This window comes from Giraffa tippelskirchi, chromosome 1 (genome assembly GCF_054371585.1).
Source record: "Giraffa tippelskirchi isolate mGirTip1 chromosome 1, T2T-mGirTip1v1.2.pri, whole genome shotgun sequence".
NCBI classification, from domain to species: domain Eukaryota; kingdom Metazoa; phylum Chordata; class Mammalia; order Artiodactyla; family Giraffidae; genus Giraffa; species Giraffa tippelskirchi.
The window spans coordinates 128,323,823-128,342,179 of record NC_137275.1 but is presented as its reverse complement, the minus strand read 5'-3'; the positions used below and the strand labels follow the sequence as shown (position 1 = coordinate 128,342,179).

Sequence of the window (18,357 nt, the reverse complement as noted above, 5' to 3'; positions counted from 1 at the left end):
CAGCCCCGCCCCTCGCCCACCGCCTCCCTAGCCTCGGCTGGAACCCGACCACCGGGAGGCGTGGGGAGGAGGGACGAGGTGGAAGGCAGGGGAGGTCTCATTAATAAAGCTGACCCAGGGCAAAACCGCAAAATCGAATCGACCTCAGGCAGGGCGGTGAGGTGAAGCCCCGCTCCCCGGCGGAAGCACTTTGGCGTTTTCCGAGGAGATCCCAGCGCCTGGACTTTGCCTGCTGGGGGAGTTTTTTTGAACAGCCCCGCAGCCCGGCGCCGGGTGGAGGTACAGCAGCCTCGGCGCACCCCCGCCCCCTTCCCTTGCACGTGACTCCCGCGGGCCAGTCAACGCCGGCGAGCCGGAGCGCAGGGGCCAGGGGCTCCGCGCCGCGAGCCGGGGGACTCCGCGGCGGCAGGCAGGGAGGCTGCGGGAGCTCTGCCGCCGCCTAAGCTGCCGCGGCGCTCGGGAGAGCGCGCGCTGGCCCCCAGGAAGCTCGAGCCCCGGCAGGTACGCCTTTTCCCATCCCTCTCCTGGCTCTTTCTCCCTAGTCGCGGCACCCCGATCTCCTACGCGCGGGCTTGCCTGGGAGTAGAGAGAGGTAACTAGCGGGTGGAAAGGAGACGTCGGTCATCCCCGGTCCCTAACCTTGCCCAGAGCCGGCTCTCCTTTGGCTTAGCAGTTTCTTTAAAGCTAAGTGAGATTTAGGGGGAAAGTGGAGAGGGATCTTCTAAGGGCTTCTAATTCTTTCTGTGTGAACTTGGACGTTTTTAATCCCCGCCCCTCGTGCGGATTTCCCAGCCTTGGCTGCACCTCGCAGGACTGGGCCTTGGTGGCAATGATGGCCGTGAGAAATCACCCTGACCAACTACCCGGGACCAGCCGCCCGGCGGCTCGAACACGGAGAGACTCAGACGGAGGACTGTCGCCCGTGGGCGACAGAGTGGCGGTGGAGGCGGCGCAGCTGGGCCTCGGGGCCCCGGGGAGGCGCTCAGAAGTCGGGAATGGCTGCTGAGCGCCTGCTCTTTTCATGCCTCCCAGTCTTCCTATCCGGGGTCCAGGGAACTAAACGCTCCTCACGAAGCTGGCAACCCCACCCACCCACACTGCTTCTGGATGAGATTAGCTGGAGTGGGGCGGGGTGGGGGGGTAGGGAAGGGCGGGAACCCGGGCGGAGAGCAGTGATGTCCCCAACTGGCCAGGGCTAGCTACCCCGCCCACGAAATTCTGTCGCTTGACTTTGGGCTGGGGGATCATCTAGGGGAGCAGAGGATGCCCAGGTGGTGAGCTGCCACCAGGCTGAGAGAACGAGGGGCCTTGGGGTTGGTCGCAGGGGTTGGGGAGTGACCCAGGGCTGGTGGGAGTCCGGGCCAGCGCTGCCGGGAAGGTTGGGGAAGCGCCTCGGGGAAGTATTTCCTGTGTTTCTCAGTAAAGGAACTGCAGCCTAGAGCAGGTTAGAGGCTTTAAAAGAGAGAAAGTTTTTATTGGGGTGACGGGGTTATTTCCACCCACCCACCCTCACTTCTGGATCTCCACGTCCCCTTCAGTGATCAGGTTCATTATTGCCGGCTAGTGTGTGCGTTCGGGTGTGACAGTTTTCTAGGCAGCAGGCCGCGGGTGAAGGCGCCAGCAGAACCGAAGAAGCAGGAGTGACTGTAAATGGACGGGAACGTTAGGGCGCTCTCCATCCTCCCCGCTGGCAGAAATTGATCAGAAAAGGGCTGTGCGCTAACTCAGTAAGGAAAAAAAGCATTCCTGTCCGGTCTGTGAATCGGGGGTGAACTGGGATGAGTGATCAGGAGGAGGGAAAACTGGGCGCAAGCCTGAATCTCTAGAGACCAGACCTTTTCTGCCATTCTCAGGAGTTCTGTCTGTATCCTCTCCGGGTGGCCTGCATCGCAGTCTCAATTACAGAAACAAGCAACAGTCTTTTAAAGGGAGTAGTTAATTTCTTGTCTTAACAGAAAGGTCTAGAGTGGTATTTTCTCCACCTTCTATTGTTCAGTAATCCAACTCTTAGGTAATGTATCAGCCATTTTAAAAAGGCAGAGAATGCAGTAAAGACAAACGTTAGATTTATGGCATTTTTAGCGTTTACATTTTAAAGCTTGTCAAGTTAGCATCTGTATGTATATTGGAAATTGGATTACAAAATTATAAATCTTCCTTTCCTGCAGCTATGTGAGAAAAGAAATGTATAACGTTTGTTTTAGAACTGAGGGAGTATTCCAGAAAATTCAATGAAGTAGGTCAACTATTGAATTTTAAAATTAAATACTGAATATTTTATTAAGGTAAACCTGTGTAATTTACTTATTGAAGCCTAGGTATTCCTTTAAGTATTAATTTTTTGTGTTCATTTTTGAAGGGGAAAGTTCATGATCTCAGGTCAAATTTTTTAATGTCCATCCTCTAACTAAACTTCTTATTGGAAGGAAATGTTCACCAAACCAATAATTTATCAGAGTTTTGAAAGCAAATAATAAACCATTTAAGAGTTAACATAAGACTATATAATATAGTGCTATCCCATTATTATTAGTGATGTTGTAAAAGTGATGAAAAGCATTATATATTGCATATTAGAAATTCTATTTCCAGAACTTTTTACTGGAATAAAGATGACCATTAATTATAGTACATAATACATTGGAAGCACTTTCTTTTGATACATTAGAAATCTGTAATAGTAATAATAGCCGAGTATATAGAATTTATAATCCTCACAGTGACCCTACAAGACAATTACCTTTAATATTTGAATTTTTGCAAATGAAGAAACTGAAGCATGGGGTTTAAGTAATGTGTCTACAGTCATTCATTTAGTAAGTGGCAGAGCCTGGATTTAGTACATAATTCAGTTAATAATTCTATAAGTTTGCCATTGCAATTATAAAAAACATTGTTAAGAGTAGCTGCATTTTCTTAACAAGAAAAGTGAGCATGGACTGGACAAACTTAAACTCTGGAGACCTTCAGATCTTGTCCTCACCCCTTTTAACTGTACTTTGCTCTTAGAGGAGTTTTAAAACTTTTGGATGCTTCAGTTCTGCCTTTTGTAAAATGAGGAGAGAAACTTCTACTTAGTGGAATTGTGAAGAAAATGACCTGGAGCCAAGCAGGTGCTTCAGAACGTAGCCTTCTTAGTTTTTATCATAAAAATTGCCTAGTGAAATCAAACACAGGATGCAAGGAAATAATCAAGTCCTACAAACTGTTTTGGTCCCCCAAGCAGTCTCATTGGTGTTCTGAATCCATACGTGGGTGGACCTGTGATTCCATATGAAAAACCCACTCAATGAATTGGAGATCTAGTGAGTTCTGTAGTTCTGTAAAGTGATTGTATATTTCTCTCACTTTTCTCATCTTAATATCCAGTCTGCAAAATCTCCAAAATAAAACTATTTGTAAGAAACATGTATCTTGTCTAATTTGATGTCCACATTGTATAGTTGTATAGATAAGAGTTCACAAACCTTTTCACTGAGATTTACCAGACGCTGTGTTCATTTATAAATATTTAGAATCTGCCTCTAGTTTAAAAGCAAAAAAAAAAAAAACCCAAACAAACAAAAAAGATTGCAAACAAAAGTTTCTTAGGTTGCTGGGTTTTTTTATTTTATAAAGTTTGTCCTTGTCTTACGCGGGCAATCTAAAGTTCTTTTACAGTCAGGATCAGTTGGGGATAGGTGGGGGGAGAAAGGAATTGGGAAGAGATTTCTTAGATTTCTAGGCTCTTCGTGGAAACTCAAAACCCTTGGTCTTTTAAAATACTGTGACAAGAATATGCTAGAAATAAGGTAAAATTAAAGTCCTTCCTGACAAGCAATAAAAAAAAAAAAACGCTGATCGAGATCACAACCAGTAATTTACACGTCCAATAACTGGAGAGCCCTACGTCTCTAAGGCGCCCCTCCCTGAAGCTTCCTTGCAGCGGTCAGACCCCACGGGCCTCTGCAGATCAGCTTTCTGAGGAGCTGGGCCCCTGAGAGTGGCTATTTTGTTTGTAGGGCGAGAGAAGCAACCAAGCTTAGGGGAAATGGGCCCTGAAAGCACTGGATGAACTTGTTTCCCTCTGTCGTTACCTCTTTAGACGCGGATATATCTCGGAGGAAAGGAGCCGGCCCGGCCCTCAGCCTTGGAGCCAGCCTACCGCACCCTGTGCCCCAGGCCGGGGTGTTCTGAAGACGGGCCGGCCCGCGTCACCCTGCAGGAGCTCCGCGCCCAGGCGCCATCCCGCGCCTTCGGATCCTCTAGGACCTTTAGTGGACTCGCCCCCCACCCCCCAACTCCACCACCAAGGGGAACAACCACAAATTCAATTTGGAATTTTCCTGAGTAAACCAGAACCTCAGAGTCTTTTTGCTCAACGCTGGATTTAATATGTATATATTTTTGAAGGAGTTTGGTTTTTTTTAACCTTTGATTTTTGATCTCCGGTTTTTTTGACAGCCCCTCCCCTGTACATTATTCGTTTTTTTTTTATTTTGTGTTACTATTTTCTCTTTTCGCATTGCTCCTTGGCCCGAGGACTCGGACGCTGCGAGGGCGCGCGGGGCGATGTACCAGAGCCTGGCCATGGCCGCCAACCACGGGCCCCCTCCCGGGCCCTACGAGGCGGGCGGCCCGGGTGCCTTCATGCACGGCGCGGGCGCCGCGTCCTCGCCGGTCTACGTGCCCACGCCGCGGGTGCCCTCCTCGGTGCTCGGCCTGTCCTACCTCCAGGGCGGAGGCGGGGGCGCGGCCTCCGGGGCCGCCTCGGGCGGCAGCTCGGGAGCCGCGCCGTCGGGCGCGGGCCCCGGGACGCAGCAGGGCAGCCCAGGGTGGAGCCAGGCGGGAGCCGAGGGAGCCGCCTACACCCCGCCGCCCGTGTCGCCGCGCTTCTCCTTCCCGGGCACCACTGGGTCCCTGGCTGCAGCCGCCGCCGCCGCCGCGGCCCGGGAAGCCGCGGCCTACAGCAGTGGCGGCGGGGCTGCCGGTGCGGGCCTGGCGGGCCGCGAGCAGTACGGGCGAGCCGGCTTCGCGGGCTCCTACTCCAGCCCGTACCCCGCCTACATGGCCGACGTGGGCGCGTCCTGGGCCGCAGCCGCCGCCGCCTCCGCCGGACCCTTCGACAGCCCGGTCCTGCACAGCCTGCCCGGCCGAGCCAACCCCGCCGCGCGACACCCCAATCTCGGTGAGTGCTGCATGCCGCGCGAGTACCCGGGGCCGGAACAGAGGCAGCCCTGAGCCCTGTTTGGGGCGTTTAATTTTTCACAAATATATGGGAGTGGGGGCAGAAGATAGAAGGGATGCGTGAGTTTCCAAGGAAAGGAGACTGGGAGGCCGAACCGGGCGGCCAGGGTGATGGTGGCGGTGAAGGTCACAGCTCCAAGGAGCCCAGATTCTGTTCAGTGAGATTGGGCCTGCCCTCTACATCCTTTTCTGAGCGGGAGAGAAGACTGCAGGGTGGCAGGGGCTGAGGGAGCCCTCCGCGCGGCCCCAGACGTAGGATGTATCTGGTCCGCCATGCACCCAGGCAGCGCCCATTTTTGGGTGACTGGGGAGGCCACCGGGCGCCCCTGGTGTACAGCGCCGAGACCACCGGGTTTCTGCTCCCACCTCCTCTCAGTCCTCCGCAGGGAACTCATTCCATGGCTTGGGCCCAACATCTTCTGGCCCCATTTGGCGACTCAGTTGGAGGTTCCCTCTGAGCGGTAGATTTTCCTGTTGGGTATGTCACACCGGGAACAATTGAGGGATCCTAGCAATGGAGAGGGCTTCCCTGGTGGCTCAAACAGTAAAGAATCTCCTGCAGTGAGGAAGACCTGGGTTCTATCCCTGGGTTGGGAAGATGCCCTGGAGGAGGGCATGGCAAGCCACTCCAGTACTCTTGCCTGGAGAACCCCCATGGACAGAGGAGCCTGGCGGGCTACAGTCCATGGGGTCGCAAAGAGTCAGACAGGACTGAGCGACTAAGCACAGCAGTGGAGATGGGTTGAATTGGGACCAATGCCGGGGTGTGTCTCTGGGTCGTTGGGCTGGTCCGCCCCACCGAGGTGCCCAGGGCTGCGTTAGAAGCGCTCCTCAGGTCGGTGTCCTGGCACACAGGAAGCCAGGCATAGGAAGTCCTGGCACACAGGTGCTTCTTTATAATGCCCACCTGTGGAGACTACCGCAGGTCCACGTGTTCAGCCTCCTCCTGTCCCTAGCGCTGGGGTTAGAAGTTGTAATTGTAATGGGCACAATGTTATAGTTCCTTTGAATGTCAGACCTGAGAAGGACAGCATGCATGTACCCCTTGGCCTGATTTACAGATGAACAAAATGAAGTCCCAGGAAGGGCTTCCGTGCTGAGAGGAAAAGGAAGTGGCACCACTAATTCAGAATTCTAATGTCCTTTGGTCCTGTGGAATTTCAGGAAGGGACAGAATCGGTTTGGATGGAAATGGCTTTAGATGGGGAGGGGAAGCCCAGACTTGAGAAATAAAGTTAACATTTATTGACTGCCTACTAAGTGCTAAATCCTTTCGCATTTGTTCTCACTTTGAAGAGGAAAGCTTTGTCCCTCCCAGGTTTCCAGTCTTGGGCTGGCTCCAAGAAGGATCCAGGCTTTGAAGGTTTTTAAATTAGTCTCTGACCCTGGGTGGCCTAGTAAGGTCCTTAGGGGTGTTGGACCAAATACACATCTTAGGTAAACTGATTAACCGTGGATGTGGCGCCCAGTTTCCCCCTCCCCCTTCATGGGGGAGCCAGACGGCACCCCCCCCATCCCCAGGGAGGAGGACATCCCCTCCCCCAGGCTGCTAGCCTCTGGGAGGACCTTGAGAGATAGCTAGACAGCATCTCCATACAATGGCAGTTCGAGGTGGGCTTACTGGGGGTGGGGCCCTCAGGCCTCCCATTCTTGGAACTCTCCTGAGTTCTCTCTAGAGCTCACTCTAAAACTTACATTTTAAAATAGGAATGGCTCACATAGTTTTACTTCTTTTGACTTAGGAGTGGGCTGGAGAGATTGCTTCCTAAACTCCTGTAATCCTGGACTGAGAATTTGGTTTTAGAGGAAGAAAGAGAAGTCTGAAATCCAAAGATGGGGGATACTTTGTGGTCATGAGTTATAGCCACAGCAATGTTTTTTGTTTTTTTTTTAAAGTACCATTTGAGAAGAGAACTCTATGAGTATTTAGATTCTAAAACGTAACCCCTACCAGGCAGGAGGGTATTGGAGTCAGTAAAGTTTCCCACATTCCAGTGTCAGCAAGCTGACCTTTAAGGATGGCATCCTTGCTGAGAAGTGTGCTCTGTACTGTGTCCTGCTAGTTCAGAAGTCCCACCTGAAGACAGCCGTTGGGTCTGGCCAAGCAGTTGGATTTTCTCTTCTGTGCACAGCCAAGTGTTTTAAGTGGTAAAGTTACAAAAGTTTCCATGTTATCTATGTGAGGGGAGGAGGCATGTTGAATTTGTTTGGCATTCACATCTCCAGTATGTTCTCCAGTGGCACTTATATCAAAGCCAGTTAAAAGCAGAATATGTACATGTGCTTTTAATATGTTCCTCCCATCACATGAGCCCTCTTGTAAATGCCTCGTAGCTTTATCAAGGACCATCATTGGCATGTTAACTGATGCTGAGTGGTAGAAGGGTGAAGACTGATTCCATATTTTTTGAGAGCTTGCTGTGTGGAGTGAACACCAGGTCCTAAGACCCAATGAAGGGCTTCCCTGGCAGCCCAGCAATAAAGAACCTGTCTGCCAATGAAGGAGACACAGGTTCAATCCCTGGGTGGAAAAGATCCCCTGGAGAAGGGAATGGCAACCCACTCCAGTATTCTGGCCTGGGAAATCCAACGGACAGAGGAGCCTGGTGGGCTACAGTCCGTGGGGTCACAAAGAGTCGGACAACAAAATGACAACAGCAGTACCTAAGACCCAATATAGTGTGGGGGTGTGACAAAGGCAAACCTAGATTCGAGTCCAGGTGCCCCTGTGATCTTGGGCAAGGTACTTACCTCTCTAAATCTCCTCTTTTTCTGTAAAATGAGATGATTGTAACTACTTTTAATGTTGTCTTAAATTAGAAAGATACAGTAATGTTTGTAAAGTACTTGGCTTTGGCATCTCAGAAATGATGGCTATTTTATTAAACAGTCACTCGCTATCATGCAGAGTGACCAGTTCTGATTTTCTCAAGACTGAGTTCATTTTTTAGGATTGGGGATGTTTCGTGTTAAACCTAGGAGAGGTCCCAACAGATGGGGATGGTTGATCACCCTAAAGACACATGAAGGCCAGTGAGTGAGTCAGCAGGGAGCTATGGCCATGAACTGATGGCAGACGAGAGATGACAGAGGTGTGCCTCCCTTCTGTCTAGGAACCTGGAAGTTTTCACCAGAGTGGTACTGTCTGCACTTGGCATTGAAGGGTAAATAGAACTTTACCGGGAGAAGTGCCTGCAATTTGAAAAAAAGATTAAGAAAACATATGCCCTCATTTACAAGTCACATAGCCTGGTACCATGAAATAATACAACCCAGTTTGGTTTTTGTTTAAATAATATATTTATCACTATAGGTAAAACCACACAGACTAACTCACCCTTCACTCAGAAACTGTTTTTAATTTCAGTGAGGAGAAAGAAGCAAATACTTTTATTTTCTATGAAGTGTTAAGTGTTAATATTAACAATAGTTCACATCTTGCCAGAGTTCTTTTTTTGGTTATTGGAATAAGGGAAAACCCAAAGTAATAAAAGCAAACAAGGGCCTTTGTAGAGCTCTGGACTTAAGGTGGAAGGAATTACTCTGCCTTGACTGCAATGTATATAAACTTTCATTCATTCCAAGTTCAATATGTGCGTGACACACCATTGAATTCGTGAATTAGGCTGCACTAATGGAATTATGTGACCTTACTGAGGCCAGGTACAGAGTCTCACTCATGTTTAAGTACCTGGCAGAGGCTGGGCACTTAGCAAATATTTCAGTGGAGATCCAAGAGGGAGTTGCCACAGTCCTCTGCCCAGGTCAAACCACACACTTTGGCTGCTGAAGAGGCCAACTGGAGGGCCACGGGAAGGAGTAAGTCAGGTGGAAGAGGGTTCTGGAAACCTTGGGAAACCACTGGAACAGTTTCAGGTGGAGAAGTCACAGGGTGGGTAAGAGAAGGTGAGAGAGAGAGAGAGTGACTGTGTACAGGCATCTAATGCGCAAGAGCCTATGGCCTTTAAGAACTTCTCTGGGGGTCCAGTGGTTCAGACTCTGAACGTCCACTGCAGAGGGCATAGGTTTGATCCCTGGTCAGGGAATAAGATCCCACATGCCACACGACATGTCCAAAAGGTTTAAAACAAAAAATCTGTGGCCTTTTAATCTGTTGCTCTGTGTGAGCAGATACTAGGCTTGAGAAGAACACTTTCACACGTGGGATTGTAGTTGTTGAAATGGAATATGGGAACTGAAAGTTCTTAAGGATACACCGCGTGACCATCTATCAGTGGAGCTGTGTTCAGGGGCTCGGGTCCACGTAGCTGTGCATGTGAGTTAGCTGTGGCAGGATGATATAGCTGTCTCCTTGTAGAGAACCCAGTCACAGCTGTTAAGTAGGCATATCCATTTGTCAGAACTCATGGATGCGTACTATTAGAATGGGAGCATTGAGAATTCCCTGGTGGTCCAGTGGTTGGACGCCGTACTTTCACTGCCAGAGTGTGGCTTCAGTCCTTGTCGGGGAACTAGGATCCTGCAAGCTGTGAGGCCTTGAATAAAAAGTTAAATAAAATGGGAGTATATAAAATAAACAAAATTGCCAAAAATAAATAAAATGGGAGTATTTTATTGTGTGTACATTACACCACAATAAAGTTGATTTTTTTTTTTACCAATTAATGCTTATAAATACTTAAGGCTGAAAAGGAAACTGGAAATTATATGTGAATATATCTTAAAGAAAATAATATCATGATAGATGTTACTGGAAAGCTATGGAAATATATTTTATGATGAAATAATAATTCTTTTGTGTAATAGAAAAACAAGTGATTATATTTTTAAAGGATCTCAACAATTTAGAATCATTTTAAGGGTTGATTAAAAAAAATAACAATACAACAAAATGCATGTGTAACACTCAGTGTTAGCCAGAGGTTTCTTTGAAAGCTTTGTCTTATTCACTGTATTCTAAGAGTTTGTTTATGGCGTAGGTTGGTGAGTTCCACAAACCTACACCATAAACAAACTCTCAGAATCTTTTGGTAACTGCTTATCAACAAAGCCAGTTGCTTTCTGAGCCAGTTCATTTATGTAGGGAACTTTGTGAGATAGACTCGTGAGTAGCTTGTTTGGCTAGAGAATGATTCGTCAGTCTTTGAGAAACCAAAGTTGTTTAACTTTCCGGTTACCACCCCGAGCAGGTCAGTCAGAGCTGGGGCTGGACTGTGGTGCCGGCCTGAGAACCAATTAAATGGGGAAGGTGTGTGTCGGGGGAGCCAAGGGTGTGTCACTGCTTCTAGTAAGATTTGTCACCTGCCCAACTGTGTCCCATCGAAAGGTCAAGCCACATTTGCTAGGTACTTTCTAAGCACTCAGGTAGAGTGATGCACAGGAGATGGTTTTAGATAACACTTTCTTCGGTATCCCTCCCTATTTTTTTTTTTTACCTTAAATGAGCTAAGAAAACAAACATACTCTGAGGTGGGGAAACAGGAACTCTGATACCTGTGGATGGAAGTGAAAATTGGTATAACCTTTATGGAGAGCCCTTTGTGATGTCTGACAAATTACAAAACTGATACCCTTGACCTGGAAATTTAACTTCTAGAATTGATTCTGCAAATATAAGGGCATATGGTAGTTGCAGCACTGTTTGTCATTGGAAATAATTATTCCAACCAAAATTGGAAATAATCTAAATGTGCATTATTAGGGGACTGTTTGCCTACATATGGTGCATACAAACAATAAGATATCTTGTCAGCGTAAAAAATTAGGAAGTTCCAAAAAATTAACACTGTTTAGAAAAAAAAAGAATTGCTATTCTTTGAATATGCAAAAAGCTCATCAGAAAAAGATAGAAAGTTCATTATGCAAAGAACTTAGAATAATCTTGGAATCCTCTCCAAGACATTTATAAGTGTAGGATGTGTGTGTATTTGTATTTTTTTAAAAAAGGACAAGAAAAGATTATGTAGATTTGAAAATATTTAATTTCTCTGTGGAACTATTCGCAAGGAATTTGCAACAATGCTTGCCCATTGGGATGGAGGGGTGAGGGGAAAAGGACTTTCACCGTATATGCTTTGGAACTTTTTGAGTTTTTAACCATCTTAACCATTTTTCATTGTCATTTTTGTGCTTCTTTATTAACCCATTAAATAACAAGAAAATACATTTAACATCCAGGGGGGTTAAAGTGAAAGTTTATTTGTTTTGTTTTTTACCATTTTGTTGTTGTCCAGTGGCTAAGTCATGTCTCTTTTCGACACCATGGACTGCAGCACACCAGGCTCCTCTATACTCCACTATCTCCCAAAGTTTGCTCAAATTCATGTGCTTTGAGTCAGTGATGCTATCTAACCATCTCATCCTCTGTCGCCCCTTCTCCTCCTGCCCTCAGTCTTTCCCAGCATCAGGGTCTTTCCCAATGAGTCGGCTCTTCACATCAGGTGGTCAAAGTATTAGAGCTTCAGCTTCAGCAACAGTCCTTCCAATGAATATTCACAGTTGATTTCCTTTACCATCTGAACCATTTTTAAGTGTATAGTTCAGCAGTGTTGTTGTGTGTGAATGCTCAGTCACGTCCAACCCTTTGTGACCCCATGGACTTCAACCCACCAGGCTCCTCTGTCCATGGAAGTTCCCAGGCAACAATGCTGGAGTGAATTGCCATTTCTTCCTCCAGGGGATCTTCGGAAACCAGGGATTGAACCTTACATTGATGGGCGGATTCTTTACCACTGAGCCACCTGGAAAGCCTAAGTTGTTTTTAGGTAGTTGTAAAACAGATTTTCAGAATTTTTTTTGTCTTGTAAAACTGAAACTCTATGCCCACTAAACAACAACTCCAAATTTCACCTCCCTACCAGCCCTTGGTAACTGCCTTTCTGTCTCCATGATTTTGACTACTTTAGATCCCTCATGTAAGTGGAAATCAAACAGTATTCATCTTTGTGTGACTGACTAATTTCACTTATGGTCTTCCCTGGTGGCTCAATGGTAAAGAATCTGCCTGTAATGCGGGAGATGTGGTTTCTATCCCTGGAGAAGGGAATGGCTACCCATTCCAGTATTCTTGCCTGGAAAATCCCATGGCAGGTTACAAAATCCATGGCATCACAAAGAGTTGAACCCTGAGTAACTAGCAACAGCAACAATGAAATGTCCTCCAGTTTCACCCATGTTGTAGCTTGTGATATAATTTCCTTTCTTTTTAATGCTGAACAACATTCTGTTGTATCTACTACATTTTGTTTTTTCATCTGTCAGGGACACAAGTTGTCTCCTCCTCTTGACTTGTGAATAGTGCTGCTGTGGACATGGGTATACACGTGGAGCCTTTTACATTTTGAGTCATATGACTATATTAGCAGTTAAAAAACACTAAACCAATTAAAAATTTAAAGACACATAAGTATTCATGAATTAACTTCCTGAAAGTCTCCCTTCTTTAAAAAAAAAAAAATAGGGTTCTATATTTAAAGAGTTTATGGATGCACAGGAAAAGCACTTTAAAACATAAATTGTTGTTTATTGAATGTGGCTTTTGATTTTTGCTTATTCAACAGGTGATTGCTTTACTGAGGGGTCCAAAAACCCTTATCCGACCCTCAGTAATGTCTTCTGGAAGCAGATCTCCGTCCGCAGTTGTCAGATACCACTCCCTCACCCCCACTGACATGACTTCCTAAGATGCCCTCACTGGTACATACACTGGCCACCATTCTTGGTGTGGGTACTTCTCACTCAGATTATATTGGGGGTAGAACCAGAAAAACTAATAACCCAGGGCAGTGATGGGATTGTGTTAGAAAACCAAATTACCTTCCTCCAGGGCAAGGTAAGTACGTCTTTTAACCACTTCTTTTCAGCCTGTCCTTTTAAGACCTTTAAGGTGTCCTGAACTTAGAGCTGAAGCAGGTTGCAAATGTTGTTGCTTCTGTTTGCTTAAGAAAGAGAAAGGACACCTGGTTTTTTCATTGCTTTGCTCTAGAAGTGGGCAATTCTGCCAGGTCCCGGGATACTGCTGTTTTAAGATCTTGAAGGGGCCTTTTTGACATCCGAAAGTATTTGTCTGCTGGTGACTTTGACCTGCAATCCTGCATAAGTTGCAGGTGATAAGTCTCTCTCGAGGCTTGGAAAGTATCACTCTGTTATATTGCCCTGCCATGGCCCATGAAGTGGTCTCAGGTAACACTCTCCAGGCAGGATTATTTAAATGTTTTATTGGCTAATAAAACTATTCTTCTATTTAGAGCTGTTCTTCTGTTTCTTTCTAAAGAAGGTAAGGGAAGATAATATGAATGGGGTTATAATAAGAGTAACCTCTGAAGTATTTTATACAAAAGAAGTTTACAAGTTTGGGTACATTAATGTTTGGAAACCAGTTAACAACATTTTAGGGATAGGAACCTATATCTTGTAATACAGACACACACACAATGCCTTTATCATGCATATGGGGCTTCCCTTGTAGCTCAGCTGGTAAAGAATCCGCCTGTAATGCAGGAGACCCCGGTTTGATCCCTAGGTTGGGAAGATCCCCTGGAAGCAGACATGGCAACCCACTGCAGTATTCTTGTCTGGAGAATCCCCATGGACAGAGGAGCCTGGCGGGCTACAGTCAGTCCATGGGGTTGCAGAGAGTCGGACATGACTGAGTGACTAAGCACAGCACAGGGCACATCGTGCATATATGCAAATAAGCTGAATCCATTCCGTGAGGAAGTTGTCAGGTGAGAGGGACTTGTAAGTTCTTCTTGAGAATTAGATACTGTGATCTCCATTTTGCAGAAGAGGAAACTGGTGCTCAGAAAGATTAACCTGTCCCAGTTCTCTCTGGTAGCAAATAATAGGTCCGGCTTAGAACCCAGGTAAGCCTCAATTTCCAGGAACATGCTTTCTCCCCGTTTGCCACCCTTTCACTTGCCAAGTTTAAGGGCACTCATCCTTTCAGATCCAGAAGGTCTGTAGTGGTCAAGGTCTCAGGTCAACTTCAGGAGTGTGTATTACTTTGTTCTCCACCTGCTGTCTCTCCCCACTGTGGTTTCTCTTCTGTGTTTTCCTGTTTCCTACCAATGTTCCTCCATCTCACTTCGATGCTGCAGAACTCGCTATGCTAGGAGTCCCTGCCTCACAGAAGCTTCTTTTCAGCATCCTGATTTGGGTGTGTAGAGAATTAAAAGAGAGATTGCCCAGAATTCAGACCCTACAAACGAGAAAATTCTTCTTATTCCTGGGGACTGTTGCCTACAGGAGAAGGGCAAAACCATATGCCTCTCAAAAAAATCCTTTTCCTTAAAGAAAACTAGAGTTGTCTTCTCTGTATTGCCTTTTCTTTGAAGATCAGAGCTGAGAAAGAAAGAGGGGAATCACAGTAATTATATTGTTTAGTGAACATGTGAATAGAGGCCTGGTTCAAGATAGTGGATAAAACCCTAGGCTGGAAAAGCCCGTGGACTTGGTCTGAGCTGATCACAGAAGCCATCAGTAGAAGCTTTCTCGTTTCTGGCAGGGGGCCTAGGGTTTTATCTATTACTGCTCTGTAATCAGAACTGAGCCAGGATATTCAAGCCTCTTATCTGAATGAAGGGAATTGGGTTTTCTGGCCTTCAGTACTTTGCAAGAGCCCTCGAATTGCCTTCATGTCTTTAAATAATCTTCTTTTTTTTTTTTTCTGCCAAAAGAGGCATATAATCCAGACAGGTAACCCATTCCATTTGGTTCACCCTTTGCAAGTGGAATGAACAAAGAACGTAAGGCTATCGCTCTGTGTTGAATCGTCATAGATTGACTTTATTTTGGAGGATGAGAAATCAAGGAGTCCCCACCAGAATTTGGTGGGAAGTTTTGAGGATTATTAAGCTACAGGCTTTGAGATTCCTCAGTCACAGATCCAGTTTTGCTTCTTAAAATTGAATTTGGTCCTTAACGTATTTTTTTGATCTTCCTTTTTTACTTCCTAGTTTAAATCTCTAATTCTACTTCTAGAAATCCAGTCAGACTTTATCAGCGCCATTCAGTATTGATCGATAGCAACTGGTGAGCAGGTTAATTATAATCGCAGAATAAACGATGAAGTCTCAAAGTTCACCACTTTTGCAATGTTTCCAAACCCCTCAGGGACTATGCCAAGAGACTTTCATTGACACATTCAGAGCAGGTGTAGGAGTTTGAACCCAGGCAGACAATCCGATCTGATTCAAGACAACCCAATTTGGCTTCTTATCTGCAGCTTTTCCTATCTTATGATGTCTGTCATTTCAGATTTAAAAAACAGTTCAGTCAATTGAGCTGGGAAATGGCAAGTTACATTTTCTTCAGATAAAAGTTTTCAAGTTGCTGTTTTATCAGATTGGGTTGAAGTTGTATGTGTTTCTGTCAAGGTCTGCAATGACCTTTTCAGATATTTTATCAGGTATTAGGTGGGGAGACCTTTTTTTTCCCCTTCTTTCTTCGACCCAGCAGAGAATGACCTGACTTCCAAGATCATAAATCAAACCAGGTAAAGAGAGGCAATAATACAGGTTACCCATCAAAATTGAGTAGGCGGGGAAAACAAACAACAAATAAAACCTTTCGCTAGCATATAGAGAGAACTTAACTTGACCCTAAATAAAGAATGTGGTTCTCTCTGAGTGTACATTTAATAGGGAAATACTGCTTATTTGAGAAAAGAAAATATTTTCCAGGTCAAAGATGGCTTCAGAAAAAGTTTTTTTTTTTTCAAATAGTATCAATAAATCGTTATTATTTTTATTTTATTAAACTGTGTATTTACTATGGAGAAATGAAAAACTCTTGTAAACCAATGCACAGAGTTTGTAATCTTACCGTCCAAAGATAACCACTGTTAGGCATTAATCCTTGACTTCTTAGTTACCATATACAGGCATGTGTATATCTATATATTTAAACAGTCATAAAAAGTTACTGTTTAGTTATTTAAACATTGAAGAAAGTTTTTAAAAGATTAGTGACCCAGACTGGCTCCTAAAGACTGATCCCTTAAATCAGGGGTCCCCAACCTCTGGGATCTAATACCTGGTGATCTAAGGTGGAACTGATATAATAATAATGGAAATGATTATTTCCATAAGAGTAGAAATAAAGTGCACAATAAATGTAATAATGCGATTGAATCATCCCCAAACCATCCCCTTGCACCGTCCATGGAAAAATTGTCTTCCACGAAAACAGACCCTGGTGCCAAAAAGTTTGGGGACCACTGCCTTAAATAGAGGAAAACTGGGAAAATGACTGAAAGAATGGGCAATCAATGGGTAATAAATAGCCAATCAAATGGGAGCATAGTTTTCCAATCTTACACTATGTTATGCGTAGCCATTTTAAAGCTAGGGCATGTTTCTAAGTTTTAAGTGGTTGCCCTCTTGAAGTGAGGTGACCAGCTACAGGATGTGTTAATTTTCAAGGCTCTGACATGCGGGAAATGTGAGTGTGCTGCTTTCAACCCACTTTTTAGAAGGGAAGGTCATCGAGGTGAAAGCACATCAGTCTGGTACCAAGAGTCCCTGCGATCCTGTCTCATGCTCTCATCTTCCTGCTGTGTGACTTTGGACAACTTACTAAGCCTCTCTTAGTTTGAGCATCTGCATTGTCAAGGTTGAGAAAGCAGGCCAGGCACAGAAATAGTGAGAAAAGGGTATTTAAAAACCCAGGGTCTGGGGAATTCCCTGGTAGTCCAGTGTTTCGGACTCCACGATCCCAATGCACAGGGCCCAGATTCGATCCCTGGTCACTGAACTAGATTCTGCATGCTGCAACTAAAAGCCCATGTGCCACAGCTAAGACCCAGCACAGCCAAATTAAAAAAACAAAGAAACCCTGGTCAGGGAACTAAGATCCTGCAAGCCACATGGTGGAAATAAATAAGCTTTAAAAATCCGGGATCTGATGGCATCGCCCATGACAATAGTTCGCTGCTGTGTCTTTCCTCACAGCAGTGGTGCATGTAATCTTCTGAGCTTGCTGGGCATCCACTCGATTTCATTCAGGCTGGGTAGTGTAGGTTTCCATGACTGCATGTGTGTGTGCTAAGTAGCCTCAGTCATGTCCCACTCTTTGTGACCCCATGGACCATAACCCGCCAGGCTCCTCTGTCCATGGGATTCTCCAGGCAAGAATCCTGGAGTGGGTTGCCATACCCACCTCCAGGGTATCTTCCCTACCCAGGGATTGAACGTTCCCTTACATTCTCTTACTTTCTCCTGCTTTGGCAGTGAGGTTCTTTACCACTAGCGCCACCTGAGAATCCCATTTTAAGCAATGGTATCTGAAATTTCAGGTTTGATGGGTTAATTTTATTTTTTCTTATACAAAATAAAATACTTTAGGAAAAGGTAAAAACATCTCTGGGAAAGCATGGGTTAAATGACTCCAGCGCTGGCGTCTCAGTGTGTTGTTCCTTTGGTTTTGTTTTTCTGTTGTTAACTAAACCCATTCAGTGCCTGAGGTTCTTGGAGACCTGCAGAGGGTAGAGCTCTGTTACCGACACCGGTACCAGACACATCATTTGTCTCATCAGCCAGCCAGCCAACAGGTTTTTTTCCCCCCTGCTTCCTGGGAGCTGAGCACTTGTTAGGCTTTGGAGATTGAAAATGAACAAAGTTGTCTCTTCATCCCAACAGTACCATCTGGCCGGGGAGATTAAAAAAAAAGTGAGGGTCTCAGTGTGTGGAGAGCTCACTGAGATTTACTCAGATTTACTCAGTGGGGTAAATCTGAGTTCCTCAAGAGCCCAGGATGCTTAAACTGATAGAGACCCACTTCCTGCAGGCATGGACTCCTACAACGGGTCTGAAAAAAAGATTAGGAGTTTGCTGCCTGTGGGGGAAGGACATGGTAAGCTGAGGCTCTTGAGTTGGCTTTTCTGCAGTGTTGGGGGTGAAGCGTGGGGAGCATGCGGCCAGCAGAGGCATCTGGAGAGTTCAGACTTGGCCTCGAGAAGGCAAGACTTTGATAGTGGAGGGGCAGCATTCAAGTAGCATTTTGGATCTGTCACTTTGGTTATAGTGTAGAAAGGTTAAAATTAATGGGTCTTGTTTGTTTTGTTTTTGCCTCATTCTTGCAAGGTGATGACAACCTTCCCTCTGCCTTTCTGTGTGTAGGCTTGCTCAGTCGTGTCTGAGTCTTTGGGACCTCATGAACTGTAGCCTGCCA

The 18,357-nt window shown here is 45.8% G+C and overlaps 1 protein-coding gene across 7 annotated transcripts in view; it reads left to right on the top strand.

The window, feature by feature from the left end:
* The window catches only part of GATA4 (GATA binding protein 4), a 78,390-nt gene that overhangs the window by 26,721 nt on the left and 33,312 nt on the right, over nucleotides 1-18,357 (top strand). For 4 of the 7 annotated variants that reach the window (XM_081495584.1, XM_081495582.1, XM_081495585.1 and 1 more), the window contains exons 1-2: nucleotides 390-501; nucleotides 4,085-5,167. In XM_081495584.1, the coding sequence (XP_081351710.1) occupies nucleotides 4,552-5,167 (616 nt within the window). In that variant the 5' untranslated portion in view covers nucleotides 390-501; nucleotides 4,085-4,551. Of the gene's footprint in view, nucleotides 1-389; nucleotides 502-4,084; nucleotides 5,168-18,357 lie in introns of those variants that run through there. The other 3 variants (XM_081495583.1, XM_081495580.1, XM_081495581.1) reach the window with 1 other exon arrangement.